Source organism: Corvus moneduloides, chromosome 9 (assembly GCF_009650955.1).
Source record: "Corvus moneduloides isolate bCorMon1 chromosome 9, bCorMon1.pri, whole genome shotgun sequence".
Lineage (NCBI taxonomy): Eukaryota > Metazoa > Chordata > Aves > Passeriformes > Corvidae > Corvus > Corvus moneduloides.
Window position 1 is genome coordinate 4,881,584 of NC_045484.1, and position 27,573 is coordinate 4,909,156.

The 27,573-nt window shown below is 41.9% G+C and overlaps 1 protein-coding gene across 4 annotated transcripts in view; it reads right to left on the bottom strand.

The window, feature by feature from the left end:
- SMG7 (SMG7 nonsense mediated mRNA decay factor) overlaps nucleotides 1-27,573 on the bottom strand; it is a 53,223-nt gene that overhangs the window by 16,163 nt on the left and 9,487 nt on the right. For 3 of the 4 annotated variants that reach the window (XM_032117807.1, XM_032117805.1, XM_032117808.1), the window contains exons 2-13: nucleotides 14,938-14,969; nucleotides 13,563-13,680; nucleotides 12,417-12,549; nucleotides 9,488-9,659; nucleotides 8,585-8,656; nucleotides 7,399-7,549; nucleotides 6,929-7,064; nucleotides 4,707-4,869; nucleotides 3,465-3,621; nucleotides 1,126-1,196; nucleotides 751-811; nucleotides 234-353 (exon numbers count right to left, since the gene is read on the bottom strand). In XM_032117807.1, the coding sequence (XP_031973698.1) occupies nucleotides 234-353; nucleotides 751-811; nucleotides 1,126-1,196; nucleotides 3,465-3,621; nucleotides 4,707-4,869; nucleotides 6,929-7,064; nucleotides 7,399-7,549; nucleotides 8,585-8,656; nucleotides 9,488-9,659; nucleotides 12,417-12,549; nucleotides 13,563-13,680; nucleotides 14,938-14,969 (1,386 nt within the window). The remainder of the gene's footprint in view (nucleotides 1-233; nucleotides 354-750; nucleotides 812-1,125; nucleotides 1,197-3,464; nucleotides 3,622-4,706; nucleotides 4,870-6,928; nucleotides 7,065-7,398; nucleotides 7,550-8,584; nucleotides 8,657-9,487; nucleotides 9,660-12,416; nucleotides 12,550-13,562; nucleotides 13,681-14,937; nucleotides 14,970-27,573) is intronic. The other variant, XM_032117806.1, reaches the window with a different exon arrangement.

The following is a 27,573-nucleotide window of genomic DNA, read 5'->3' on the forward strand; positions in this document are numbered from 1 at the left end:
CTGAAAAAGACAGGAAAGAATTGAAAAACAAGTACATAAACTACATTACTTATAATCAGTCTGTGAAGGAATGGCTTGCTGACCCACAGAACATGTTATTAGTGCTGTCAGCATCTTGTGCTCACATTACAGCTAATTGCTGTGTTGAACAGAGAGAAAAATAACATTCCACACTGGCACCTGTGTCACCTCAGCTTCCAGCAGCATGGGATACACAAAGTACCTGCAATTACCTTGGCTGGTTATCAGCAATCCATTTGCCTGTGAAGATCAGGCGCTGCTGCCGTATCCGACGTTGCTGCCCTTCTTTATCCCCTGTAATTGCCTGGTGGCCTTTGGAAAAATCCAAGTTCCTAGTATTGACACAGAAGAGCGAGTATTAATTACACAATTACCCTCTGCAATATCCTATTTCTCTAGCAATACAACGTGTCAGCATTGCTCTACTAAAACCTGTGAACTTTCACCAGATATTATTCAAAACGTGGCTCTTAAGAGATATCTGATTTACAGATGTAATTCTCATCTGGTAAGATGCACCTACATTAAAGAGGTTCAGTGGGGTCATGAGTAGTATTATAACCTCAAGAATTTCTTAGGGCTACACTGTCCATTGCAGTTGTTTTGAAGAGACCAACATCAATCTATACAGCAGTAAATATTCATAAATAAGATATTGTAGGGAACGGGCCAATGTCTGTCAAAGTCGTGACGTCAGCAAGGGTGCAAGATCCTTCAGCTGTCACCCACCTGAACGAGGGCCTCAGAGCCAGGAATCCTTGCAACTCAAATTCTTCTGGAAGGGGGGTTGCTGACAAACAGACAGTAAAAAGCATAAGGAAAGCATGAAAGCACTGAGCACAGTATCACAGCAGATACCTAAGCATGGTCTCTACACATACTAAAGCCTTCTATTAACTGGTCCACCCCGCAATCTGAGGAATTCAGGAATGATAGAGCAAAGTCTGCTCAGCACAAGAAAGCAACATTTGCAAAGTACTCACATGAACTAATACAAGAAGACAACTTGCTTCCTTATTTGCTCTTCAACTGTATTTCCCCACATCAGCAGGAAAAACATTGTTTTTCCCAGTTCTTTACAGCACAGACTACAAGTGTCCTTACCATTATTACTGGATAGATCTTCTTCATGAGGCTGGAAACTATTTAGAAGAGAGATCAGCCAGGGCCATATGCTACAAATTAGAAAACAGGCAAACCCTAAGTGAAAACTGCAAAACATGGGATGCGTTTGCTTTACCAAAAAACCACTGAATGCTGTTACCATCACAGTTTACATTAATCCTCTGATTCCCAAGAAAAGTTTCTCGCAAAGTGTCAGTGAAAAGACCACTTTCTTGAAAAAATAACTATTACTAAAAAGCCAACCTAAAGTTCCCAAGGAACCCAGGCTCTCGCAGCACAGTGTTCATTATCCAGCAGGCCAGAGAGCTCACTGTGAATTTAACCAGATAAACCTACAGCATGAGCAAGTGCTGTGAGCACCTGTCTGCAACTCATGCTTTCCAGTCCACAGGTGATGGCTCCCAAGGCACAGTCAATGAATCAGTTTAGACAGCAAAGTAATTTGTCAAGACAGCTGTGCAGAAGTACTTCTGCTCTGTGAACAAGAACACTGTACTGTAGTGCTGGAGCATTCACCACCAAGGGAAGAGACTCTAAGTAAGGGTTACACCAAGTAAGACCATTAAACTAGAGGTGAACTTGCAGTCCCCTGCCTTGCCCTCACAATACCAGTACAAGAAATGACTGGCAATTCTTTCCAAAGGTCCTGGAGCAAATAATTTTAAAACCACACTGATCACTGCAGAGGTGGTTAACACGTAACTGCTACCACCAGGCTGCTTCCTCCTGTTTGTTAAAAGCTCCCACTTAAAAGTCCAAAAATCCTTCTTCTTTACTGATGGGTACCACGGAATCAAGAGAAAACTATTTCAGGATGCCCACTGTGCTCAGCGTTGGAGAAATGAATGTGTCCTCCTCAGCAAGGCTTTCAGCCATCATCCAGTGTGTGGCCTGGAGAATGCACCATGTCCCCAACAGCACTGTACACCCTCAGCTGCTTTCCTGCACAGCTGCGGGCACTGGCAGCATGATCTTCATAATTATTCTCTACACGATACTAAGCAACAGCTCCATCCCATGACTGACAAGGGACAAAAGAAGGAAAAAACACCCCAGAGGTCTTCAATGAGGCAAGTAAAGTCAGTAATATGTTGTCCAGAAAATGCGTTCCTTCAGAGAATCCCAGAATGGTTTGGGCTGGAAGGGACATTCCACACTCTGTGCCATGGGCAGGGACACCTTCCACTACCCCAGGTTGCTCCAAGCTCTGTCCAATCTGGCATTGGACACTTTTAGGGATGGGGCAGCCACATCTTCTCTGGGCAGCCTGTGCCAGGGCCTCCCACCCTCACAGCGAAGGATTTCTTTCTAGCATCCAATCTAAATATGCCCTTTTCAGCCTAAAGCCATTTACTCCATGAATTACTACCTGGATGTCCTCTCTGCAGGGACTACTTGCTATCAATTAGGTATCTTGCCTATTAAAATACAGGCATAAGTCTTCCTTTAGGATGTGCACAGGGCAATAGTTACCACCATCTTAAAACCATTTCTGAGCCCTTTTCCTTAATCTTGTCTTTAGGAATTCTGTGGTTTAAGCTCCCAAAACTCCGAGGGGTTTTTTGGGATTTTTTATGTTTTCCTCAACAAACCGAAGTTATAGGCCCCCTGTTCCCCACACATCACACTGCTTTCCCTGGAGTGCCCATCTTGGGAACAATACTCATCCACCTGCGTCAGTAACAGTCACTCTGATCCTAAGAATCACCTTACAGAAACACTTTATTGAATCGTGGTAATTCATGAAAAGTTAACAGACTATTAAAAAAATTGCTGAGTTTTGAAAAATTTAAGTCTTAATTTATGAGATTAGTGGCAGAAGTGAAAAATCAGAGCAACAGTGCAGAAGTTATGCATGCACTGACATTTAAAGAGCCCCTTTACTAAATTGAATTTAATTCCTGGGTGACTACCAGCACTGCCCAAGTGATGGTTTAGTGCACGAAATTAAGGCAAGTATTCTCCTGCCATTTCCTCAGTAATCTGAGAAATTGTTATACTAGATTAGGCTACGGGAACACTCACTAGTTATGCTCAAACTGGACATTATAAAATAGATCCCCCGATCTTAAAAAAGTGACAACAAACCTAAAGCAAAAGTGACAACAAACCTAAAGCAAATTAAATGAGTCAATTTGCTCATGTAACCAACAAGTCTCATGTTTTGCTTTATGAACTTTTTAGCACATACACCTTCTATCATTTCGGTATCTGTAATGATGAGTTATATGATCACTTTTCACATGACTAATTTGTGGATCAACAGTAATTAGGACCTTCATGCAACAAAATGTATCAAGAGAAAGATTAACACTCACTACCGTCTTTCGTCAACCACTGCCTCCTGGAAAACACTGGGCCTAAGTTTCAGCCAGTCCATCGAAACCTTCACAGCTGGAAGAGGATATGCAGCCCCAGAGTCCTCCTGGTAGTCGTTTTGTAAAGGACACTTGCACAGAACTCCAAGAAACGACACTAGAAACAGAGTAAGAGGAAAAAGTAAAAGAAAAACACTCCATGATGTGGGAATGACACTTCAAAGTTGACCAAATAACCTAATCAAACATATCCCCGCCCCATAAACCCCTATTCTAAGAGCTAGTTCTTTAGAATAAGGCAGCCCAACTACCTCATATTAAACAATCCACCAACAGATCACAACATAGGGCTTTTTAATAGCTTTGTACTATGCAGCAGAATCTTGGCATCTTATATCCCTTCAACTGTCATGGCAAGTCATTTTGGTAAGTTAAAAAAAACAGATGAGACAAGCCCGGTGCAGAAATATTCACTCACCTATTTATTAGAAATTATCAACTCAACTACCTACCTGCACTTTATTCACTTCAATCAGCAGGCACACAAATGCACTGGAACTCTGCAGGCAGGCACCCAGCCCAGACCCTTTAGGGCACACAAGCTGAGAAAGAGTAACCACACCAGTGTGACCATGCTGCCTTCAGAATCAACTCCAGGCTGGAATTTGGAGAAATCCAGCTATTCAGAAATTTAGGTGTTGACTAACAAGGCCAAGCTGACAACAGGCTCAATCACGTTAAGCAAATCAGCATTATGTGGCTAGAGTCTACAATGCTCTGCACTCCCAGTTATCTCCTGGTTGATATTACCAAAGGCACAGAAGTAGCTGAGGTCCTAGTTGACTCAACTTCAGTCCTGTTGAATCAGAACCAGTTTCATTCAAAGCAACTCCAACTGTATGCAGCCAACTGGGGAGCAGCCCCCCAAGAGGGGTACTACTCACCACCAAGTTGGATCCCGTTTTGCACCCAAGTTAAAATGTTCTTTCAGAACCAGGAAAATGATGCAGAGTTCTGTAAAGCTTCAAACAGAGTAAGTCCGGACACAGAAATCTAGTGTTAAGTCAGCACTGCTGACATAAATGATCCTGTGTGACCATCATCTCTTTCAACTTTCTCCCTAATGTCTATTCTTGGCACTTACCTCACACAGCCATTAAGCTAGACCCTGAGAGGAAATTACTAATGGATTCCACGTTAAAATCAAGAGAACTACAAAAACCAATTAGCTCCCACACTTACTGAAGAGAGCCAGGAGCTGTGTCCAGCAGAGCTGCTCATCCTGGCTGTAGTTGTGCTGCTCCGTTTCATTGCTGAAGTCTCGCAGGTGGTGCAGTTGGAACAGGTTGATCACAGTAATATGGACTAACTGCTGAGAGTTGAAGGCCTTCTGGAACAACAACCTCTGCAACAAAGACACAGGGTATATGCATTTTTAGATGGCAAAGCACGTGCTTGAAAGGATTGTAGTTGCTCCTTCACTGCTCGACTAATGCTTCTGCCCTTAGGCAACATTCATTCTGGATTTATTTTCAGGTCATCCCTCCCAGCACAGCACTGGGCTTCCCAGGAGGACTTGGGCAGGTGCCCACTGTTAAGCACAAGGTTTTTGCTTGTACACCAGCTCAGACACACAACAAATCAACATCCCCTTTGCATATGGTTCCCTTCCAGAGCAAGTGCAATTTTGAATGCATAGTAACAGCACTGCAAAGGCCCATAGACCCACTGGGTTTGTCTGCCTGTCAAAGAACCAGTATGGAGAAGGTGACATTTTAAAAAAACACCCCAGGAAAATTTAACTACTGCATGGTTATGCATTAAAGACTAATTCCACACCTGACTTCATGGGTCACGGAATGCCTTGGCAGACTAAAACAGCGAGAGCTATTTACAGATGCCTTTCAGTAACTATGCTGGAAAATACACCTTTCTCAGGACAGGAAAAGAGACTTCAAGGCTTTTTGTGGGGAAAAAAAAGGAGGTATCCTAAATCTCAGCCAACGTCTCTTCAGACACAACAATCAGGGAAGCAGGTAGATTAACTAGTGTTAAAGGTTTAAGCTCCACATTCACCCTTGACTCTCTCAACTAGGGCATGAAGAAGCACCGTACAGCTGACAACTGAGATTGGCAGACCTGCCAGCAGCAGCACCCAGGGCCTGACTGAACACTCCCAACCCTGCAACTGCTCTCCTCAGAGTTAAGATCAGCCACAAAGTTAAACTGATTCACTACCATACAGCCAACTTCACATCCACATTCAACTCGTTGAGGCCAAAAGAGTTGCGCTCTCATAAATTAGGCCTTATGTTGCATAATATAAACCAAGAAAGGTAATCTAAGCAACAAATCTGGGCTCAATTAGCTGCTTTAACACCCTGTATCAGTTCAGAAAATGAAGAATGTTCCACATGCCTGAGCAATGCTCATAATTATTGATTATAAGCACAGTGGGAAAAGCAGTACTTGCTCAACAGCCAGCAACACACACAGAGAGATACAATTACTACATTTTGAAACAACATTACCTGCCAGGGTGGGAGTAGCCCACATTGCAAGTTAATTCACAGCAAATTCTGTGGTTTTATAAATTTATTTTAAAGACAGTGTGAACGTGGCTGTAGCAGCACAATTCAAGACAAAAATATGGAAAAGGACACTGTAAAGAATATTTGTGATATTTTTATATTGCTCAGACCATGTTCCCCTTTCCTATTTTTGAAAAGCATCCACTCTTCTGCTGAACATATCCATCCTCCCTGCTTCTTTTCCACAAATTAGGAAGTTGAGGCAGATCAGTTTCCAAAAGGCATTTACCAGTTAACACAATGTCCTCTCTGAAATGCTACTACTTTGCATAAATACCTTCCAAAATTCTTTTGTTTCAATCATTGCTGTATTGTCCAACATAATGAGCTGAGTATGTAATCAATGGGACTCCTGGATTTTCCATGGGAAACGTGTTCCACATAGTTCTAGTCTGCACACACTAAGGTTGTATGGGACACTTTTTAAGGGCAAATTGCTAACAGGAGAGGCAAGTTTTCTGAGGCAGATTAAAAGCAGCCTTAATAACCACTGGGAGTGAATGAAAGCCATCCAAAAAATGAAGCTCTCAAAATTCCTCAGGCCACCAAGCCAAGACTTTACAGATGAATCAAGAGCTTTTCACAGGTATCCAAGAATCATCCAGGTTAAAGAGCAGAGAATCAAGAGTGGTCACTGATTTCTCCTGTATCTCCACCAACAATGGACCACGTGCAAAATGGGAAAAAGCCCTAATCTTGGCAGAAGTTACTAGAACTATCCAGTGTTAGCTGCAATGCAAACCTTCCCTAACTAGATACTTGAGTTTCCTGTATTTTACCATGTGAAAGAATTATTACTGGACTGTAATTTCAGAACTCAGCTGCTAAAAATATTTTCCTCAATATACTAATTAATATGTTGTTAGAACTAACCTTGAACTGTTCTTCCAGCTTTTCTCGAAGAGGGTTCAGCTTCTCCAAGCTCTTACTCAGGTACACATGGCCATGAAATTTAATAAATGCCTTGATGAAGTCAGACACACTCCATCGAGTCTTCACCTCATCACGACTGCATTTAGAATAGAAATACCTGATTCAGTCTTTGGAATTACACACAGCTGCACATAACATTACAGAATTATTCCAAAATGAAGGAGGAATGTCCATGCAAAGCTATTTTTCATGTTGGCACAATATGCTTATTTCCTGTATTCACTAATCACAGTCAGGAGCCTCACAAACTATTCTTTGTTGCATACACCTGTGAGGATGCTCTGACTGGCCAACGGTTGAGGGATTTCTGTTTCCACTGTCAAATATGAATAACTTCTGGCAAGGCAGGTACTTTTAGAAGAAGTCTCTTCCAGCTTATCTGAGTGGCAATAATTTACTCTTAGTCTCACCTTTCCAGTGCTTTAGAAAGTGCTTTTTGTAGGTTAGTGGAGGCAGCTGGGAAAGGAAATTTCACAGCAATGCTTCTGCAGTAGTAGAAAATTGTGGTCAAGTGGTCTCCTTTGGAAGAAGCTAGGATAGCCAACTGATTATAAGGCTGACCTAAGGGAGAAAAAGACAAGTTGTCCTGGAGGGAAATATGCTAGATTTCAGAGTCCATGTGGTCACTTGGAAAGGGAGCATAAAGTTCTCAGTTCTTCAACAGACAAGGCTCAGATCCATCTGCTGACCCTTTTGCCCCAGCCTCAGATCTGTACCACTTCAGTCAAAAAGCTTCTGAGCTTCTGAATTTGTGGTGCAGCAGCTGTTTGGATTTTCTTTTTTGTTTTGTTTTTTGGGTTTTTGGGGTTTTTTTTACTTTGTATGGGGAAGGATTGGGTATGGGGGTTTCTGTTTGGTTTTATTTGCTTGTTCGTTTCTAGGGTTTGAGTTTTTGTTTGGTTGTATTTTGTCTAAATAATAAAATACTGTCAGAACCAAGCTTTCATCACCAATGATTTATCTTCGTCTATTGGACAAAAGCTAGCCCAATTTTACTTCCTTTTCAACATTTCATATTTTTTTGCCTAGGGAGTTTAAAATACAGAGAATTCTGCAGTTAGAATGCAACTGGTTAAAAAAATTGAATTACTGGTTTCAGCAGCCTAGCTCAAAAGCAATTTACCCTTCTCTCACTATCCCTACATTTTGGGCCACTGGAAGACAATAGCTAAAAAGCTAGATCCCTGAACCAACTCACATCAGCAACTTGAAAAATACAATTTTAGCTACTAAACTTTATAAATTGACATGGGCATAAATAATAAAAGAAAAAAACATTGGTGGTGTAAAGCAAGTTTTCATTAATTGTACTTTATAACGTATGAATGTAACAGAGTACAGTAGTAGCGAAGCCTTGGAGTAAAGCTGTGAATTACCTTCCTTGTTTCTACATCTGCACAAAAAGGAAGCAACACAGATCATGCAAATAACCATTATCTAAATGATTTACTGATGGGTCAGGCTTTGTTGTATGGTTGGTTGGAGAATTTGGGGAGGGGTATTTATGTAAAAGCCCAGGTTTTTGACTGCCACAGAAGAAAACAATATCCCAAATCTTCCTTTGGAATATGAACTGAAAAGTTATCCCAGACTCACCATTAGAAGGGACAAGCTGAGCTGCATGTCTATAGTAAGACTCTGCCTGGCTGGTCTGATTCCTATAGCGAGCTAAGAAAACAGCAAAAAAACCCAAGTTGAGGCACAAAATTCCACTCCCCTGCAGTTACTTTCACAAAATGCAACTTACCCGAAGAGTATTTCATTAGTATTTCAGAAATACGCATCAGAAGAATGTACAGTTACACCAAACAGCACCCAGATTTGACACAATCAATTCTGCGGTGGCTGTTTTGTCTCGGACCTAAGACTGTCTTAGGGACAACAGTGCCAAGAACACCGCATACAGAGAACTAAAAATATTTTTCATCCCTCTTTGCATGATCACCAACTAGATCTATTTTTAGGTTGCTCCAAAAGCAACTGCAGATTCTTGTGAAAAGAGAACTTTCTACAACACAAAGTTTTACTCAGATCAAGAAAGAAATAAACCTGTGAACTTAATGTAAAAAAGAAACCCCATTTATGAAAGGCTGGATTTCTAACTGGTGCCCTTGTACACTGGATGTTAAGTGTTCTGGGATGGAGAAGTGTGCTAGCCCGCTGCAAAAAGCTTTTGTAATAGTTACCAGTTTCAGCATTTCCCTGTGCCTACCAGCTAGAACATGATTAGAATGCTACAAGACAAGACTCTAGCAGATCACTAGAAAGCCAGTGATTAACTGTCTCCATGTTTTAACGTGTAACATACACTAGAAAAGTCTGAACAGCATTTCTTCCCAGATCTTTCCCCCTGCAGCAACCACCAAAGGCACAATCAGCAACTAGCAACTAAAGTGGAGCACACTTGCTCCAGCAGTTGCCACGGTGTGTGCAGATCCCTCTCTGGAAGCCAAACACAGACAGAACTCCATGTCCCAGCCTTTTCCTTCTGAAACTCACCGATATCTCCCAGGTGGACAAGGCAGTGCTGGCAGATGTAGGAGCAGGAGCTGGACTGTGGCTTCACAATAGTGCTGGTGTGCGTCTGTTTATTGCTAATGATCCCCAGCTGGGAAGACTTCACACGGCACGGCAGGTCTACGTTAAAAACTGTGCACAGTTCCTGTAATAGCTGCAAAAACAGGGCTGGGTCAGTAGCAGCTCAAGACAAGCATTGGAAAGGCATCAAAACAAGTCACAAAACTAACAGAGCACCACTCGGAGGTGAGCTCACCACAGATGACCCAAATATATTTGAGGTGAACAAGCTCAAGTTATTGAAAATGAGACTTTAAAATACATTCTCCATATGGAATTCACTGAGTTCCATTGTGTCCACTGTGTTCATCTGCCCAGTAAGAAAAAGCTCTGCATCCCAAACCAGTAAGCAACTCAATCCTCATGATATTTAAATCACCAAGGATTTATCAGTGGAGATTGACTATGGGAAGTCTACAGATATTGTTGGGTTTTATGGTTTTGCTTTCTCTTTTTGTTTTGTTTTTTCAGTGGGACACTGAAGAGGAACACAGTGGGTTTTATACCTTGAAGTGACACTGTTCTCTGAAAATAATAGAAAGGAATATCCCTCTCCCTCCAAAGCAGCTTGTTCCAACTTCCAACTGCACTATCCCAACTTAAACTTTAGAAAGAAGCTGAAACATAACCAAGTTTGTAAGCAACGCAAGGCAGTACAAATGTTCAGTGGTTGAGCTGTCAATAAATATTTGTGCTAAGCCAACAGGGAGACTCTTTCAAGGAACAAGGCATCAGCTACTTGATCAAATATTTCAAAAGCTGATTGAAGGAAAACCTCAACTCTGTCATTCTACTCAGTGCTTTTGAAGTTTTTCCTAACAGACTCCAACAGACTCCTAACAGACTCTGCAAAGTAACAGTAACCAGAGTGAAGAGTGTTTGTTGGACAGAGTTAAAGGGTTAAAAATGCAGGTAAGAAATGACAGACTTTCTCCCACCTGGAAACATGCTCAGTCTCCAAATAAAACAGACCTGCAGCAGGGTTGCACTTCCACATAAAGGCACAGAGAAACCCCACGGCTGACAGAGACACACAGTCTGTCAACAGCTAAACATGTGACGCGATGCTTTTGTTTGCTGCAGAAAGAGGTTTGTGTTACATCTCCCTCCCCTCTGGCTCTGTCTTTATACAGTAAACAAAAATCCCCAAATAAGAGGATCTCACAGATGAAATCTGGATAAAAGAGACCAACTTGACATCTTCAAAGACACCAAATTAAGAAAATTCATACTCTCTTTCAAAGATGTCACTTGTGGAGGCCTCACAGCTGGAGAACAGGTACCCTGGCTCAGCGAAGGCTTTAGACTGAAAATGTGATTAACATCAGTGTCAAACTCAGAAAAACTCCCTGATCCACTGTAGGAAAGAACAAGGCTTTTGCAAGACAAACAATGTAGATGGTAGAAAGCCCTTGGCAACCATGACAGCCTGTCAAACTGGCTGCTTCCAATAAGCAGCTTTCCAAAAAGCAATGCTGAAGTGGAAAAAAGGATAGCCACATGGGCAGCCTGGGGCTGGCCTTGCAGATGTCTGCAATCCAACTAGGAATTGATACAGCACAAATATACTACTCAGTACAACTGTGAGTACTGTAAGATGAAGACACTGTAAATTAGTCATGACGAAGTTTACTCTGAACACTGCGAGAGGATTCAGCAACCACAATGCTGTTGAAGCAGACACCAAATGAGGGCAAAAAAGGAAAGAAAGGCAAGTTTTCTTTGTTAAGGGCATTATCATACACTGAGTCTTATTCTCCATAATTTAAAGCTGAAATCTAATGAAAGCTAACATAGGAAAGAGTGTGGGCAAAAATATGTCAGTAAGAAATAAGTATATGAATACATATCACACTCCTTTGGCAACTAACTGAAAACCTTGCAAAAGATTCTTAGCCCAAGAGCAGTCAACAATATAGTTTTACTTTAGGGGAAGAAAAGTTCCTAGAAGTGAATTAATTGTTCTAATTGTTGTTGAAAATAAAGACTTACGCTTCAGTGCTTATCATCAGTGTTAGGAGTCACAAGGAAGGGGCAAAGAACAAAACATTACGCCATCGCACGCATCCTGTGCATCTGCGTTTTCTGCACATATTTCTGTTCCTGAGTAACTTAATCCAAGAACAAACTGACTATCCTTGCTTATCCTTCCCTATACAGCGAATGAAAAGGAATTAAGGCAATGGTCCACAAACACATACACTGGAATGAGAAGCCAAATGGGAATTATTACAGAAATGGCAGAAAAAAAGAACCAAGAGTACAATGAAATCATCAACTAACTCATCTGCTGGGCTCGAGGTTTTTTGTGTCATCATTTCTGTAAGACATTACAATTAAAAGACACCACAGGTCACTGTGGAGACAGAGTAAAGGACTTTAAGAGGGGACTGGAGAGCCAGTAAACACTAGACCTAATAGTTAGAGGATTCACACAGGAAGTAGTTCAAGAAGGCAACAGATGCACAGCCATAAAGCAAGAAACAGCACAAAGAAGTATCATTCTACCCTTTCTTGCTGCTTTGTAATTGCTCTGAGCAGTCACAGCAGAACACAGTAAGAAATGGACATTTGACCCAAAACAGTGGGGTTTAGACTTTAAAGCAGATTCTATTAGATAGGAACTTAAATTGCACCAAAACAACAACCAGATGCACAGAAGTTTCAGCTCAAGACTGATCAAAAGAAAACCCATCACCAGCTCTGCAGGTGTCTCCTGCTTAGAGCACCAGGGTTAGCAAGGTGCACTGCTCAATCCAATACAGCAGCAGTTTCCTAAGCTAAGGGCAAAGAACAGATTTTACCCACTTAAAACTGATCCTCCACCCATCCTCTACTTTGTGCAACTCACCTGTGTGTAGAAGCCACTAGCTGCCTCTAAAAAGAGAGAAAGGTTTGCCTGAACTTCGCTCCGATTCGGATTTGCTCTGTTTTTTGCCTGACCCTGGAGCGTCGTGATCTGATTTTTAAAGGCATGATTCCAACTGAAAATAAAAGAAGCATTTACCTTTTTACTTTGGAAGTGTCTTATGCAGATGCATAAGTAACAGGAAAGAACTGTTTAATTACATAGCATCAGACATGAAGAATATTCAAATTCAGGCGACATTCAGATGAGAACAAATGTTACACATGGAATAACCACCTTTCCTCACCTCTCGTATCTAGGGAAACAGATCCTGATATATATAGCTAACATATACATGTATATATATGTATATGACTAACACTAACATCATTAATATTTGCTTGCAATTATTCTTTTTTAGGCAGCATAGAAGTCCCTCCCTAAAACAAGATGTCTGGTACAGAAATGAGGGTTAAAAACCATTCAGTAACTGGAAGCATGGACAGGACAACTCAGCCAGCCTACTCATCTGGCTTTCCTCAGTGCTGAAAGAACCGCATGCTTCTGTTAACTAAACTTATTACAACCCATGTCTGCACCTTAAATAACAGGGAATGGATTCAGGGCATGGAGAAAACCCAGCTGGATCTTCCCCTGATTCTTAAGGTGTCATTAGCAACCCATGAAGTTCTCCCCTGATTATTCCCCTCCCTCTGCCCAGCTCTACCTCACAGGGCTTAAAAGGTGGCTCTTCAGCAACTACTCAGCTCCTGTTAGACTTTGCTCAAAGCTCCAAGTGATTACATCAGGCAAATTTCCTCCTTTCTGGAAAATGCAGACTTCAGCCCTTCCCTGACAGCAGAGCAGACTGGTGCTCCTTAGCTTCTCCACGTCCATCTGGCCCTCCAAAACCCAATCCTGTATGACATGGCTGCTTCTGAATTGCCAGAGGTAAAACACTAACCACCTACTGAATACTCTGCATCAGCTCTGCAGTGTATTCTCATGCTTCACCCACAGCACAGTTCCTATTTTAAAGGAAGTAAGACAACCATTCCATAGGATACAATTGCTTTTCTGGAAGTCTCAACGTTTCCTGCTCCCCAACCCAGATTACATACATACACACAAATTCAGTGAGGTACTTACAGGTCCTGCTCCACTTTTTTATCTAAAGCATATTCCAAATCAGTCACTAGCATTTTTTGATATAAGTCCTGTAGAGCCTGTCTGGATGTCCAGACTTCTGCTGGACCCAGCTTCGAATCTGAACAAGAAAGAAAAAAAACCAAAGACACAACGGTTTTTGTAACACACAAATTTATGGAGTTACTCTGATTTTTCACTCATTTACCAAATGAAAGAATAGAGCTCAGTGTAAGATACACACCACCAAACACCTGCTTTTATCAATTTCCTCAGAGTAGTGAAATACAAGAACTACAAATGGGTTGAAGGTTGAGTGCTCACTGATTACAACTGATTACTCCTACAACATTAGAACTAGATGTGAACAAAGTTAGCAGCTGGCAAGTTAAAAAGCAAAACCAATAGGAGGACGTGGTTCTCCGTAAGTTATTAAACTGCAGAATTTCTTGCTACTGGATGAATTTAGAAAAATTTCCAGTGCAGCCTGAAAATAATTAGCAGACAATAAATCCATGGAGGGATGCTAAATACAACAGTGCACGGACACACGCTGTTGGTATTTACAGAACACCGTGGGCAAGTACTGCTGCATGCTTGCCATTTTCTAATTCTTCAGTAGCCATCTGTTCTCCATTCCAGACGGTGAGTGCAAACACTGCTCCCTGCTATTGAGTTACACAGTCCAATTTCCCATGGCTTCTACAATCACCTTTGGGCCTCACCCCAGGGAAACAATCCTGATGCTGATGGTGGAGCCACTCCTGCTGGCTTAGGTGGATCCAGGTGGTTTTAATATTCCTATGGGGACTACAGCAGCCTGCTACTTTCACTACAACAAGGTGGCAAGCACAGCTGAACAAAGGTTCATGAGGGAAGCTAGTACTGCAGGGCTGGATGCATTAATATAAACCATTCCCTTTTCCCACTAATACGTACAGCTTAAATCACAGCTCATAGCATTTCACTGCATCCAGGGCTGCACTTTCACATCACATGGTAGTGCTCAGATCAGCATTTCCATCACCTCCGTCCTTGAAACCACCCAGTTTTTTTTCCTGGCTAATCCAAAGTACAGCAGTTTCTGTGCTAGTCTGGGCAGGAGTCTCCGAGAGAAGCAGAGATACGACCTTCATCTCCAAATGCTTAGAACATCCAAAGTCAACTTCAAAAATATGTATTAGGTACAGGCAAAAGGGGCACAGTAGTTAAAATACTATTTATTAATTTATATACAGAGGACAAGCCTTTAACATAAGGTCACACACTTTCCAGAAAATTCTTAGGAATGATAAGCAAAAGGACCACAAAAGGAAAACAAAACCAGGAATCAAATATTATTAATAAGCTAGATCAACTGTATAATAAAGGCAATTACCTGTCATGTCAGCCTTCAGGACTTCTGCCTGCCTGTAAGAAATCAGTAAGACAAATTAGAAACAGATCAAAATAATTGAATTATGCCAAAGCACATTCATGAAATGGTGAATCTGCTTACAACTCACTCTGCTCTAGTTCATCCCATGCAGGATTTGAATTACTGTTGTTCAACAGCATGACTGCTTTTAGCTCATCCCATAACAGCGGTCAACTGTTCACTTTTCCCTGCTTATGCCTCTTTCTGAACAATTACAAACTAAAAACGCTTGCATTATGGTTTACATTTTAAGCTTTACGTGCCTGCAGTGTCCTGCCAACATTAGTGATACCGCTTACCTGGGAATTTGGTATCAACTCTTAGTTGTCACACGTGAAATGCAGGAGCCAACAGTCAGAGCAACACAAACTCCTGTCAGTGTCTGTCAGCACACTGGCACAGCCCTCCTGCCCCCCATGCTGCACAAGTTTTCGTTGGGAGAAGGGATAAAGACTTCCCCAATTACCTCTCTTCCTCGAACTGCTTCCCTGAAGTAATGCTTTGATCAGGTTTTCAAGGAAAAAAACCACACAGTACACACAGAAAGAATGACAGTGACTATCTGCAACTCCTGCACTGAGCATCCACTGCAAATCCCCACTGCTGGTGGAGGTTGGCAAATAGCTTCCCAAAAAGAGGAACACTGGGGCAGCCTTCAATAAATAAATATTTCTGAATGGTCAGTGTCCGGCAGGAGCAGGAAACGGAGGTACTACAGTTAAATACTGTCAGCAGTACATAAAGCTTCAAGGAGCAGCACTGCTGGCCTGACGGACACAACCCAGGGCTGGCAAAGGGAAGACAAGACTGCCTGGTTTGGCTGGGTTTGGGTGGGACATTTCCCTCTGCTCTCGCTACACTCAAGTGGTGACACAGATTTGGATCATGCAAGCTTTCCACACCAGACATGGAATCCTCCCAGCATATGAAATGCTCCCTTCACCTGCCTCAGCAAAAAAAACCAAACCAAACCAAAAAAAAAAAAGATGGAAGACATGCTGTGCCTAACATGAATATCAGATGCCAGCTTGGAAAAGAATGGAGAGCCAGCAGAAAGCACCACCTAATCCCTACAGAGGCTGCAGAAACCAGCATATACTTTCTCTTGGCAATGTGAAGTTGTAATGACTGTAAACAGTTTTTCAGTTTGTTCTGGGATCTACCTATGGGCCACAAATTATAGGGAAGGTTTTGAGGTCCACATGAGAATTAAAAAGGTATCAGAATAGGATATACATCACTAGGAAGATGTATATTGGTAAGTCCCCTCACAAAATTTATTTATTAAATGCAAGCATTATCTATAGCAGCTCACCATAGCCACCACAGTGTACCATCCAAGAAGCAATGGGATGCCCTAAGAGCTTTAATTGTCAAGAACAAAAGTCAAAGACAAAAGGCAAGAACATCTAACTGGTATCAAAAGTGAATCTGTATGTTCCTCACCTGATCCAAATTTAATGCCTTTAAGACAACTTCTTTCAGTTTACTTATTTCAAGAAGGTGTGAATATGGTTTTTTAACTCCGAAAAGCAGGGAACACTGGAAGAAGAGATACCGGAGACAAGCAATGCAAATTTCAGCTATTGTGTCAGGAGAAAGCTGATAGCCTAAGAAACATTTCTTCCTCATCCACACAGAGGTAGCAAACGGCACCTAAGTGGTGGCTCTCTGTGGCTGCAGCAAGCAGGATGGGAATGAGCAGATCCTGTCCCCCACGGAACCAAGAAGAGCCGAGGAGGGACAGGAATCTCCTCTGCATGCTGTGCCTTGGCAGCCCGTGCGCTGCTCACCTGCAAATCCAGTCAGGCACAGAGGTGAGCCAAATCCCTGGTGCTGGGACTTGGCAGCCAGCAATGCCACTGCTCCCAAGGAAAAGCTGACTTGCTCAGGTGCTGGAATCTCACTTTTTTTGAACAGCCACCAAGTTCCTACAGTCTGGCTTATGCTTCAAACATCTTCCAGTGCTGTGAACTCTGAGCTGAGAACATGATCTGTGCTGCCAAAGCCAAGAATGCTGAGAGGTTCAGCCCCAGCAGGACACACAGCACTGCGCCCACAAACACAAGCCCAGAATTCTCCTCCAGGCACAAAGAAAGCCTCTTCCCTTTAAAAGCCAAGAACTACTCCTCTGGAAATTACTTGTACAGAACTACCTTTCACTAAGTATAATCTTTAAAAGGGGAAATATAAAGGTGCTTTTTTCCCCCCAAAAGCTTGCCCTCACTGTTGCCTAGAGAATTCAGATGAAGAGAGCCTCAGTCTCTACATCAGTGTGACTGCTGACAGATTCTCTGTAAATGCACAGACCTAATAATATGGCTAGACCTGTGCTTCTACCAAAAAAGACTTATTTAAAACACTTTTTTTTGGACGAGAAGATTCATGGGCTGACAGAACAAGAGACTTTAGCACCAAGCCCTTCACCAGCCATAACACAGACTGCCTTTTATATTTTATAAAACTGCAGCAAGCTACACTGAAGGGATTGTTGCTGTAATTTTTAATAAAATTAATTTAATAAAATGTATAGAAATTATTTCAATACTTCCTAGAGGCCAAAGGAATTAGGAGAGTAGGTCTAACATTAGCATGCTGCTTCTCATTTCCACCTAGAAACAATTTATTTCAAATAGCTGCATTCTAAGCCAGGATAAGAGGGGGCAGCCTCTGCTGAGAGGGGTACAAAATTTGTTCTGCATCAGTGGCAAAATAATAGCATCGAGAGAGAGAAGATGCACTGCCCTTTACTTAAACAAGCTTCACAATGAGCCCTTGCTGGTGCTCAGGGACTCCTAGTGGGCACCGAATGGAGTTCACAGGTAACGACTGATAAAGAGTTTCTCACAGTGCCAATGGCACCTTCTAGCACCCATTTTTAACAAGCTTTTTTTGGCCATAAATTTTATTGTGCCACCTCATACTGAATTTACATTAGACTGACTCATTCTGGGGCAAAAAAGGTTGCCTGCTAGAAAACCTGGTAGGGCTTGTTTACACACTGTATCATTTCAAGAATATTCTCAAGTACCTCCTTGCCCAGCTGGACTCAGCAGTTCAGTCAAGTCAAGCTTCCCTAAGTTTTTTTTGCTCCAAAACCAAATAAGGACAAACCATAATTCAAAAATTATATTTCAATTATTTCCACATACTGCCTTGATATTGATATATCATAATAGCTACTCTTCATAATTTCCTAACCAAATATGTAGATTCATCTCTGTGCTTTAGCCAAACTTTAAACTGAAATAAAACAGTGTCCCATCCAATTCAGTAAAAAAGTTTAATAGCTAAAGGAATTTTCATTTTATTCGTAAAATTGAAAAGCTTCAAAACTTTAAAACACAGTAGTCAGGACCATCTCTTGAGGCTCTACAGGTATAAGATATATAAAAATTTAGGTCCCCACAGAAGACAAAATAAACTTTCCTTCTCTTAAGAACCTGAGAGTATATAAAATTCTGTTTTGCTGGAACTCAGAGGCTACATTTAGTCTGGAATGAACCATTGGACTTAGCAAAGGAAGACAAGAAAGACACATTTCATTTTCCCTCTTTCAAGTTTTTACCATTCTTGATCAATTAAGTTTTCCCAAAGCAGAAAAAGAAAACAAGTTGTTTCCCTTAAGCAGTTAAACACTACAGAAAGAAAATCCCACAAATATTGGGATGTCTCTCCCATACATATTTTGAAGTGCTTAACCCATCGCACCGACAGGTACATCAAAGATCATGTAGTCCACTTACTCTTTAACACTAGAGCAAGTTTGCTTAAATTAATGTTAAATTCATAAGAATAAATCATACAACTTCTTCGGTTAACTATTCTATTCAAGTTTTCCTCTTGTTGCCATCTGACTTCCAACTCCATTTGTGTATCATTAAACAAATGGATCTATCTTGCCATTGTCCCCACTGGAACCCATTTCTGTTCCAACATCAATCTTCAGTTCTGCTATAATTCAAAGCACTCAATCACAAATTTTCAGTTCTGCGTACACCACCCCGCATCTCTAATAGGGCTATATTCATTCCACAGAAGCAGGGGTTTGCTAACAAGCTTCATTATCAAGCACAGGTAAGCAAATAAAATCAAGTCCAAGTTCTCAAAGCAGCAGTTTTGTGTTATCCAGCTACCATCCTCTATTTCTGAAAGTCCAAGAGGGCAAAGTCAAGCCTCACACCACACCTCTCTCATTTTCACAGTGAGGATGCACCAGGCATGATCTGCTATGGCATGACAAGTTCTACAAAAACCATGGAAAACCCCAGACCTCACAAAGCCAACATGGAACACAACACTTTGCTTTCACCCTGCCTGAAGGGGAACTCCACACGGTTTTCCCCTGGCAGCCCTAAGCATCAGCAGCTGTATCAGTTCCCTCATCAAATCTCAGTAACACAACCCCCCCCCCCCCCCCCCCCGAATAAGTAATTGAGGATTTACAGGACTAAAATGGGCAATGAATCCAGGCAACTGGGCTTATAAAAGCCATCAGAATCCAATCATATGTTCTGTGATTCTACATACTAAAAAACATTAAATGGTCAGGAGTTTCACTCCAAGCAGGAATTCATACTCATGCAGTTCTCTTTCCTGGAGGTGTGTGCATAAACTGTACCACAATGAAAAGCACCTGAAGCCTAATGTGCCTTAGCAGGAGGTGACTGATCCCAAGGCTCATTCAGGGCACTGCCAGAAAGTTTTCATTCTTCTGAAAGGGAATAGAAAAATACAGAGAATATACAGAATAAATGTGGGAAATATTACATTTTGGATAGAAAAGGTAAATTTTCTACGCTAGCATATTAAAAGTCAAGCACACTTAAATTAATATTTTAATTTCATAATTTCAATATTTGGCAAGTCTCAGACCCAGACAGAGCTTCAACGCAACACCCTGCAACTATATTAGATTCTCCTCAAAGTAACAGTTATCTTCAACAAAAATTTATAATGGTTTTAATACTCTGTGGGTTTTTTCCTTTATTTGCCTGTATTTAAGCATACCCATGCTGATTCAGGGCACCTGGAAGCAGTTGGAAACACTAACAGCATGGACACTGAATATTCCACAGCATTTTTAGGGGAAATTGGCTGTTTAGGGAGTTTAGAGACTCTCTGGCTACTAATCCTTTACAGCTAAAGGTTGGGTTCTGAAAGATAACTCTGACTTCCCTGAACTGTTTTGTAGACCATAACTGTATCTCTATGACCTGTCAAAGGGAAATATTTTTATAGCAATCTTACGATTGTGCATAAACCCAGATGGTTATGCCTGAATAACAGTAGTAGGGAATTTGTGTATAAACTTCATCTTTGATTTTTCCTTCACCCATTAATTCAACATCACCTGAATACAACAGGCTTCAGACAACAGCTCCAGTTAACAGCCTCACACACCTTTTCCTGAAAGGACAAATGGATGGAATCAGGATTTTGCAGGGGTGTATCGCATCCAATGAAGATTTTACTTACTAATTAGTGTATAGACTCTACCTACTCATGCATCAGACATGTACTGTTTAACAACTTTAACAGCTTTACCTCTATAGAACAAGTTCTTAATTTTCCAAAATTTCAAGTGTTGCCACCTAATTTAAATGACTATAGTTTGCACAAAATTTTGGAATTGCTTGCATTGGGTACCGGCAGTCATCGGGTGATGTCAACTCTTACCAAGGTAGCAAGAGATCTTCAGGCTGTGGGTCATGGAATTAAATGTTCCATGTGCCTTGAAAGGACACTCCTCACACATGCCAATGAAAAACACCTTTAACAGAACCATCTTATTGTCAATTTTATGTGCTAATTTAAATCTTATTATTCCTCTCACAGGCAGCTGAAGTCAAGCTAATTTCCTTGACCTGCAGTTTAATCAGATTACAGCTGTAGATCAAAGCCATAGAAACAAGTATTTCATCACCAGTAAAAAAAAAAAACCTAACCAAACTACACTTCTGCAAGTAGGTATTAAAGCAAAGCAGTCACCACCTGAATATGAATGCCCTCCACAAGGAATCCTGCTCTATTCCTTTTCTGTTCTCACCTTAGCCAAGAAGGATGTTGAGAAATGGGGACACAGAACAGAGTTCTTATTAATCCCATCTTCCCTCCTTCTCCTCTATTAGAAGCAAGTCATAATAATCATCCTCAAAATGTAACTACCAAAAGCAACTCTTTCCAAGTTTGATCAGAGCTGACAATCCTCCTCCTTGGATAAGGGTAGAAGTACCCTTGCAGTCAGCTTCATTCAAACTCATTTTCTTCCTCCAGTTTCATGGAGGTCAGTTTCTTTGTCCCAAAATTTTGAAACTATGTGCCCCAAAGGTAAAAGCTCTCCTAAGGGAAGTTTTTATGTTCTTATGTTCTTAATGTCTGATTTAATCTACAGAGAGGGAAGTACAAATCTCCTACACTGCTCAGGCTTCCGGCATTCCACTGCCTCCACCAGTCTCCACTCTCCCTCTCCTTAACAACCTGGAGTCAGAACATGAGCTAAATGCCTCAGAAATGGGGTCCAGTCGTTCAGGATCAGCAATATGCCTGGATCTGTGCCATAGAACTCCAAAATTTAAGCCAGGAGAGTAACCTGAAAACTATGTACCCAACAACCTATATTTTCCAATTCAAGCAAGAATAGCTGGCAATAAATACACAGCATTGGGACAAGCTCAGGAAAGCTCAGCTGTGTTTTCCATAGTCATTTTTTAAAAATACTGACTGTGCTGTTCTTTAACTCGTCATCTTGACCTACTAGTTATCTGGAATTTTACTAAAGACAACAGACTAAATGGATGCTGCCCAACAAAGAAAAGCACAAAAACTCCAGTCATCTTTACCTTGTTTACCTTACAGGAGCTGACAATGCAGCTCCATAGATAACCCTGACACTATTTTCAGTATAAAAAAATCTGGTTTAGTAATAGTAATAAGTATTAGCTATAAAAAAGGCATGCTAAGGAAATAATAAATGGATACTTAATATGTGTGGCGTTTCAAGATTCAATAACAAACAGTAAAAAAAGTAGTACTTCTATGGAACACCCTGGCACATCCATACAGTACCGCATTTACTGCGCTGGCTGACAATATGTCAGCTTTGCAGCTGACCTGAGAACAAGTGAAAGGGAAAAACATTTAAGATCAAATGCATCATCCACCTGTGTATCTCCTCCAATCTTTATACCATCCCTCGGACAAGCAGATTTTTCAAAACTAAGGCAATCTTAAAGGTACAAGTGCACAAAAACTCCAAGATTGCCCTCCAATCCTCTCAGCCACTGACAGCCCTCTCCCTTAAAGAAAGACACCAAAACATAGAGCTCTGCTCCCTCACTACCCACAAAAAGGAACTTTGGGGAAGCACACAGAAGGGTTACCAGTTCTTAGGACTATGGCCCTAAGAAGGATGTGACAGGTTTGCAACTGAACTTGCCACAGTTATTCCCACAACGTTCTGAGACTGAGCAAGGAGAAGCAACAGAATTATTTTCTGAACAACAACAAAACCCCCCTGAACTATGCCCTTTTTTCTCTTTCAAATCCACCCTGATGAGAGTGCACACTATCAGGTCTCAGTGGTGATAAATGTATAGTAACACCAGCAGTAATTTGCTATATTACAGTTCCTGACTTGGTAAAACCTTCACTTGTGTTAAGGGGCTGGAAACTGAAGACAATACATGTTAAAATAAGTGAACATTATTTTACTTAACAGCTTTTGCACTATGAAAACCATTTCCAGAATTATGGAAAACGCAAAAATCTAAGCATTGAGATCAGCTTCAGATGGGTATCATCAAATCAGTTTCAGAAAGTTCTGCTCTTCAAGCCAGCCCTGCAGAAGCCCGATCAGGTCAGGCAGCAGATACCAGCCCTCCCTGGATGCTGCATGGGATCTCCCAGACAAGCGTAGAAAATCCAATTCAAAGGAAGGAAATTACAATCAGTCCAGTGCCACACTTGCAATGCATATAAAATGTGCCCTCTTGCCTGCCCGCAGAGCAGGAGAACAGTGACACACATTTCCCTCTGGAAAGGCCACTCCACTTTGCATCAAGAGGGCAACAACTGCGGCATCTAAACTCTGACTTTCAGCTCTACAAGTTTCCTGCTGTCTCCAACCTTCACTAATATATGGGATATAAAACTCAGATATTTTGCTCATTTTTGGTGTTCCCTACAGAACCCCTTCCTCTCAATCCCTGCCTCAAACTACCCCTTACACAGTGGCAAATGCTGAGCTTTATGCTCAGTAAGGGTGGAATGACTGACACAGAGGAAATGATCATTAAAGAAGAGTCAGTTACTGGGATTTTGAGATACCATCTTCATTGCTAAGCAGCAGCTGGATAAAGAGCAAATCCATTAGATGGTACGGTACCATCAGAGGTGGCAGAAATAAAGCACAAGTAATCCCTCATACCGTTTTTGTAGCAAGTTATGACAGATACAGTGGAGTTTAGCATTTTCAACATGTGCTCTCCAAGTCCTAATACTAAGATCTATGCCCAGACAGCCAAGGCCTTCCAAAACATAAGCCTTAAAGCAAAATTATCGATATTTAAATTATTGTGGTCATTCAGTAATTGTAAACTGGTTTTTGCCAATCCCATTCGTTTTATAAACTCCCAATGATGTCAACATCACACACACATCTATGCACAAACATGACATACCCAAAAGTTTTAAACAGCTTTTCATAATGTTGGGGTTTTAGGAGTTCTCCTGGGTTTTTTTTCTGTTAAAGGAATTTTCCCCATACATGTTGCCAGGGGGACAAATTGCTGGTTAGTTAAGAAAAACAAAGACCTAGCCACTAGGGGAGGGATGCATCTGGCTACCCTTTTGTTTCACCTGGGTGTGTGGGCAGTCGTTCTCCTGCATTTGGACAGAGAGGGAGGCTGCTTCTTCGGCTGTTTTTCCTTCTGCCAGAGAAATCCCGGGATCCCAAAGCCCGCCTTCCCTGCCCCGCCAGGAGCCGGGCTGTGGCTGCCCTGCCTCGCCATTGCTTCGAGCCTTCACTATGTTGTAGCCCTGCTAGCCCTGCCTGACCAGACCTCCGGGGGGTTCCCACTGCAGCTCCGCAGTTTGGATACATCGCGTCTGCCACCCGGGATTTGTGCTCATCCCTGCTGTTCCAGCCTGCCGTTCCCGAGGGTCCGGCCGGACACCAGGATCAGCTGCCCAGGGGTTTGTGGAGCTTTTTTGTTCCATCCCTTCCCGGGATCCCAGGCCACCACTGCCGCGTGCTCCCCGAGCTCGCTCCGGAGCGCCCCCTGCAGCCGCGGGGGAACCATCGCACCTGCCCTGCTCACCGGGAGCCGCCAGCGCCCCTGCCGGCTGCGAGCGGAACTGCACCCGAGGGGAAAGGGCCTGACAGCCGAGAAGGCTGGGACTGAGTTTGTGATTGTTTGCTGTTACTGCCATAGTTATTGTTGCTTGTTTGACTGTTTATACACATACAGATATATAATAGTAAAGAACTGTTACTCCTGTTTCCCACATCTTTGCCTAAAAGTCCCTTGATTTCAAAATTATAATAACTCGGAGGGAAAGGGGTTGCATCTGCCATTCCAAGGGAGCCTCTGCCTTCCTTAGCAGACACCTGTCTTTCAAACCAAGACAGATAATTAAGAGGTTTGAAAGGACACCACATGGTACAGACAAGCTTTGATAAAAACACTCAGATTACAGCTGGGTATGATCCTAATTGCAAGCTGCATCTTAGAAATTATTTTCAATTCTCCATCTTGAAATTAAATGCAAACCACACACTGAAAGCACAGTATCAGCAGAAGGCTGAATACCAGTCAGGGAGAATTATATCCTCAATTTATGATAATTAAATGGGTACTCAGTGCATCACTGCCAATCGTTTACAGAAGTCTTATTAGCTGCTCCCCATTCTCTATCAGAAACACACAGGCAATGCCATTCTGAGATAAACTTACTTTTCAACTAGAGAATATTCTAATAATTTCTGGCTTAGCAACACACGACTCTCCTGCAGTCCTCTGCTGTTGGTTCTCCTCAGTTCAGGAGTGGCTCATCCAGATGGGCTGTTAGCTACAATACCTGAGTCCACCACCAAAACACATGGTACTCCTGGAATATGGGAAGTTACTCTGTTCTGTGTTCAGGGGAAGGAGAAACCTATGACCAATCCAACCAGCCCAGATCTAGAAAATGTTATTAGTACAGAAGAAGGGAAGCAGATGGATACACTGCTGCAGAAACTGTCCTCTCTGGGAAAGGTACAGCTTGAAGCTTTTGAGCCCCGTCGAACACCAACGGTTTTGGAGGAAATCCAGCCTGGCTGAAGAGATGCAGCTTCCTGGCCCAAGTCCAGCTGACCTGTGTAGCTCTGTTCCAGCAGGCCCAAACTGCCTCTGAACAGATCCAGTGCCACCATTGTCCCACTGAGCACTCCCAGGTACTCCCAGTTAACCAGTAACCTCCCTTCCCGTTTTAAAAAATAATAGATTGGTTAGGAGGAAGCATCTGAGCAAATTTGTAACTTCCAAGGTTAAATCTGCTTGTGAGGCCTAAATATTTTTATAAAAACAAAAAACCAATTTGATTTCAAATTTCAATCTCAGTATCTAAAGACAGAGTCCTTTCTAGTTCTGTGTCAGAAAAGTACACGATGTTCAGCTGACTACAAATCAGTGTCTGCTTGAATCATATATGGAAAAATTTGGGGATTTAGCAGACCTTTACTAAACATAAACTGTAGAAAAGAATAATGTGAATGCAGTTTTCTAGACCGCAGTCTCCCTTTCAGCAGTCAGACCAGACCTCATTACACCCTCACTACCTTCTGGAATGGCTGAGGACAAGGTTCCGTAGCAACAGATTAACACATCCCACCTGAAGATCAAATCGTAAGGCTAGAAAGGACCTCAAAAGGTTATGTAGCCCATTCCATCAGCCTGATGTTATTGCTGACAAACATTTAGTTGCTTGTTTTTGAAGTCCGACCAAGTCACCTTGATGCCTTGGGGTGGCCAAGGCATCAAGGCATCTAAAAATAGAGGCTAGACAAAAAAAAAGAGAATAAAAGGAGGTATTTATTTGAAGGACCTTCAAAGGTATGCTCCGGGCAGTCAAAAGGCTACACCCAAGATGGACACTGGGTCACGGGTTCTTCATACTTTTTTAAGTTTGGTCCATTCGCACATCAGGGTTAATTCTCCAATTATAATTTCAGTTAATTATGTAATTACCCCAAGTTTGCCCCCCCCCCCTTCCCCCCCCCCACTTTAGTTTACACAAGGTGTCCTTGAAAAGCAAACCTAGAGAGGCTTTGTTCTGTCTAACCAGCATGAGAGAACAGTAGTTAACAGGCCACATGAAACTTCAGTTACACATTAGGCAATACAGGATTTGAAAAATATAAAAGTTAAAACCTAAGGCATCAACCTCCATAGCCCAAAGCAACATCCCAGACACTCTGCTAAACCATTCCCACATGGCATTATGTCTTGCCTTTGGGAATTGCCATGTGCCTTGGGTTCACCCAATCCAGCTCCTTCTTCCTACCAAATCCCGCAGCAAACATCAGCAGCCTTGCTCAACTCACTGCTTCTTTTGGAAGGTGGGGAAGGGTAGGGACTGTCCTCACTCAGAGAAGACATTTTCTGAATCTTTGAGGCATATTATGCAAGAAGAGACAATGCCATCAAAAGATATGCCATGTGACTACATAGTTACCAGTTATTAACTCAACACTTGTGTGTTACTCAGGCTGCACAAGCCAACACAGCCCCGGCATTCCACTTTGCAACCACTATAGATTGGACTTCATCGTCACTTGTTTCGTGTAGTATACCAGCGTGTCCCAAAGAAGTTTGAAAATAGAATAATTTTGGCACTGTGCTTCAGCATTTGACAATAAAGCAGGGAAACCAGGTGAATCATGCTGCTTTAATACCGAAATCTGAAATCCGTATGTTCAACGGCATTTCCAATTAGACACAAAAAGTTTCCTGCAGCTGAGTCCCTAAAGGCCCAAAGATCTTCTTATCTTTTGGATCTGTCCTTCCTGAAGACAAAACACTCTTGACCCACATCACCTAATGCTCCAGCATAGCAGTTCTCAAAGAATTATTACCAGAATCTGTTATACAGGACAGAAGATACATTTTTGTAACCATCTTCAATCAAAAAGTACAGAATTTTAACTGATCTTGAATAAGTATCCCCAAATTCTGACCACGCAATGCAATGTTACAGGCAGACCCAGCACTTTTTTTAGTACTGACTTCTGACTGGCCACCTATGATGGAAGCTACCAAAATTGTCTGTAGTTGCACAAGCAGCATCACCAAGCACTTGATATCTTCATTAGAAACACACTGGAAATATTTTTCTTGGTACTTTCAAGAGTTAGAGATTATTTTAGTCTTTGATATCAAAACCAGAAAACGAGCACTTCAGCTGAAGTCAGAGCAAGCCTCAACCCCTACAGCTGTCTTTGCCCCGAGCCCCATTTATCTCCTACCGTTTACCTCAAAACAAAATAAATCTCTAAATTAAATAATCAGGGTGTGTTCAAGCTGGGTGGAAAACCTGCCAGATGTTCATGCCTTG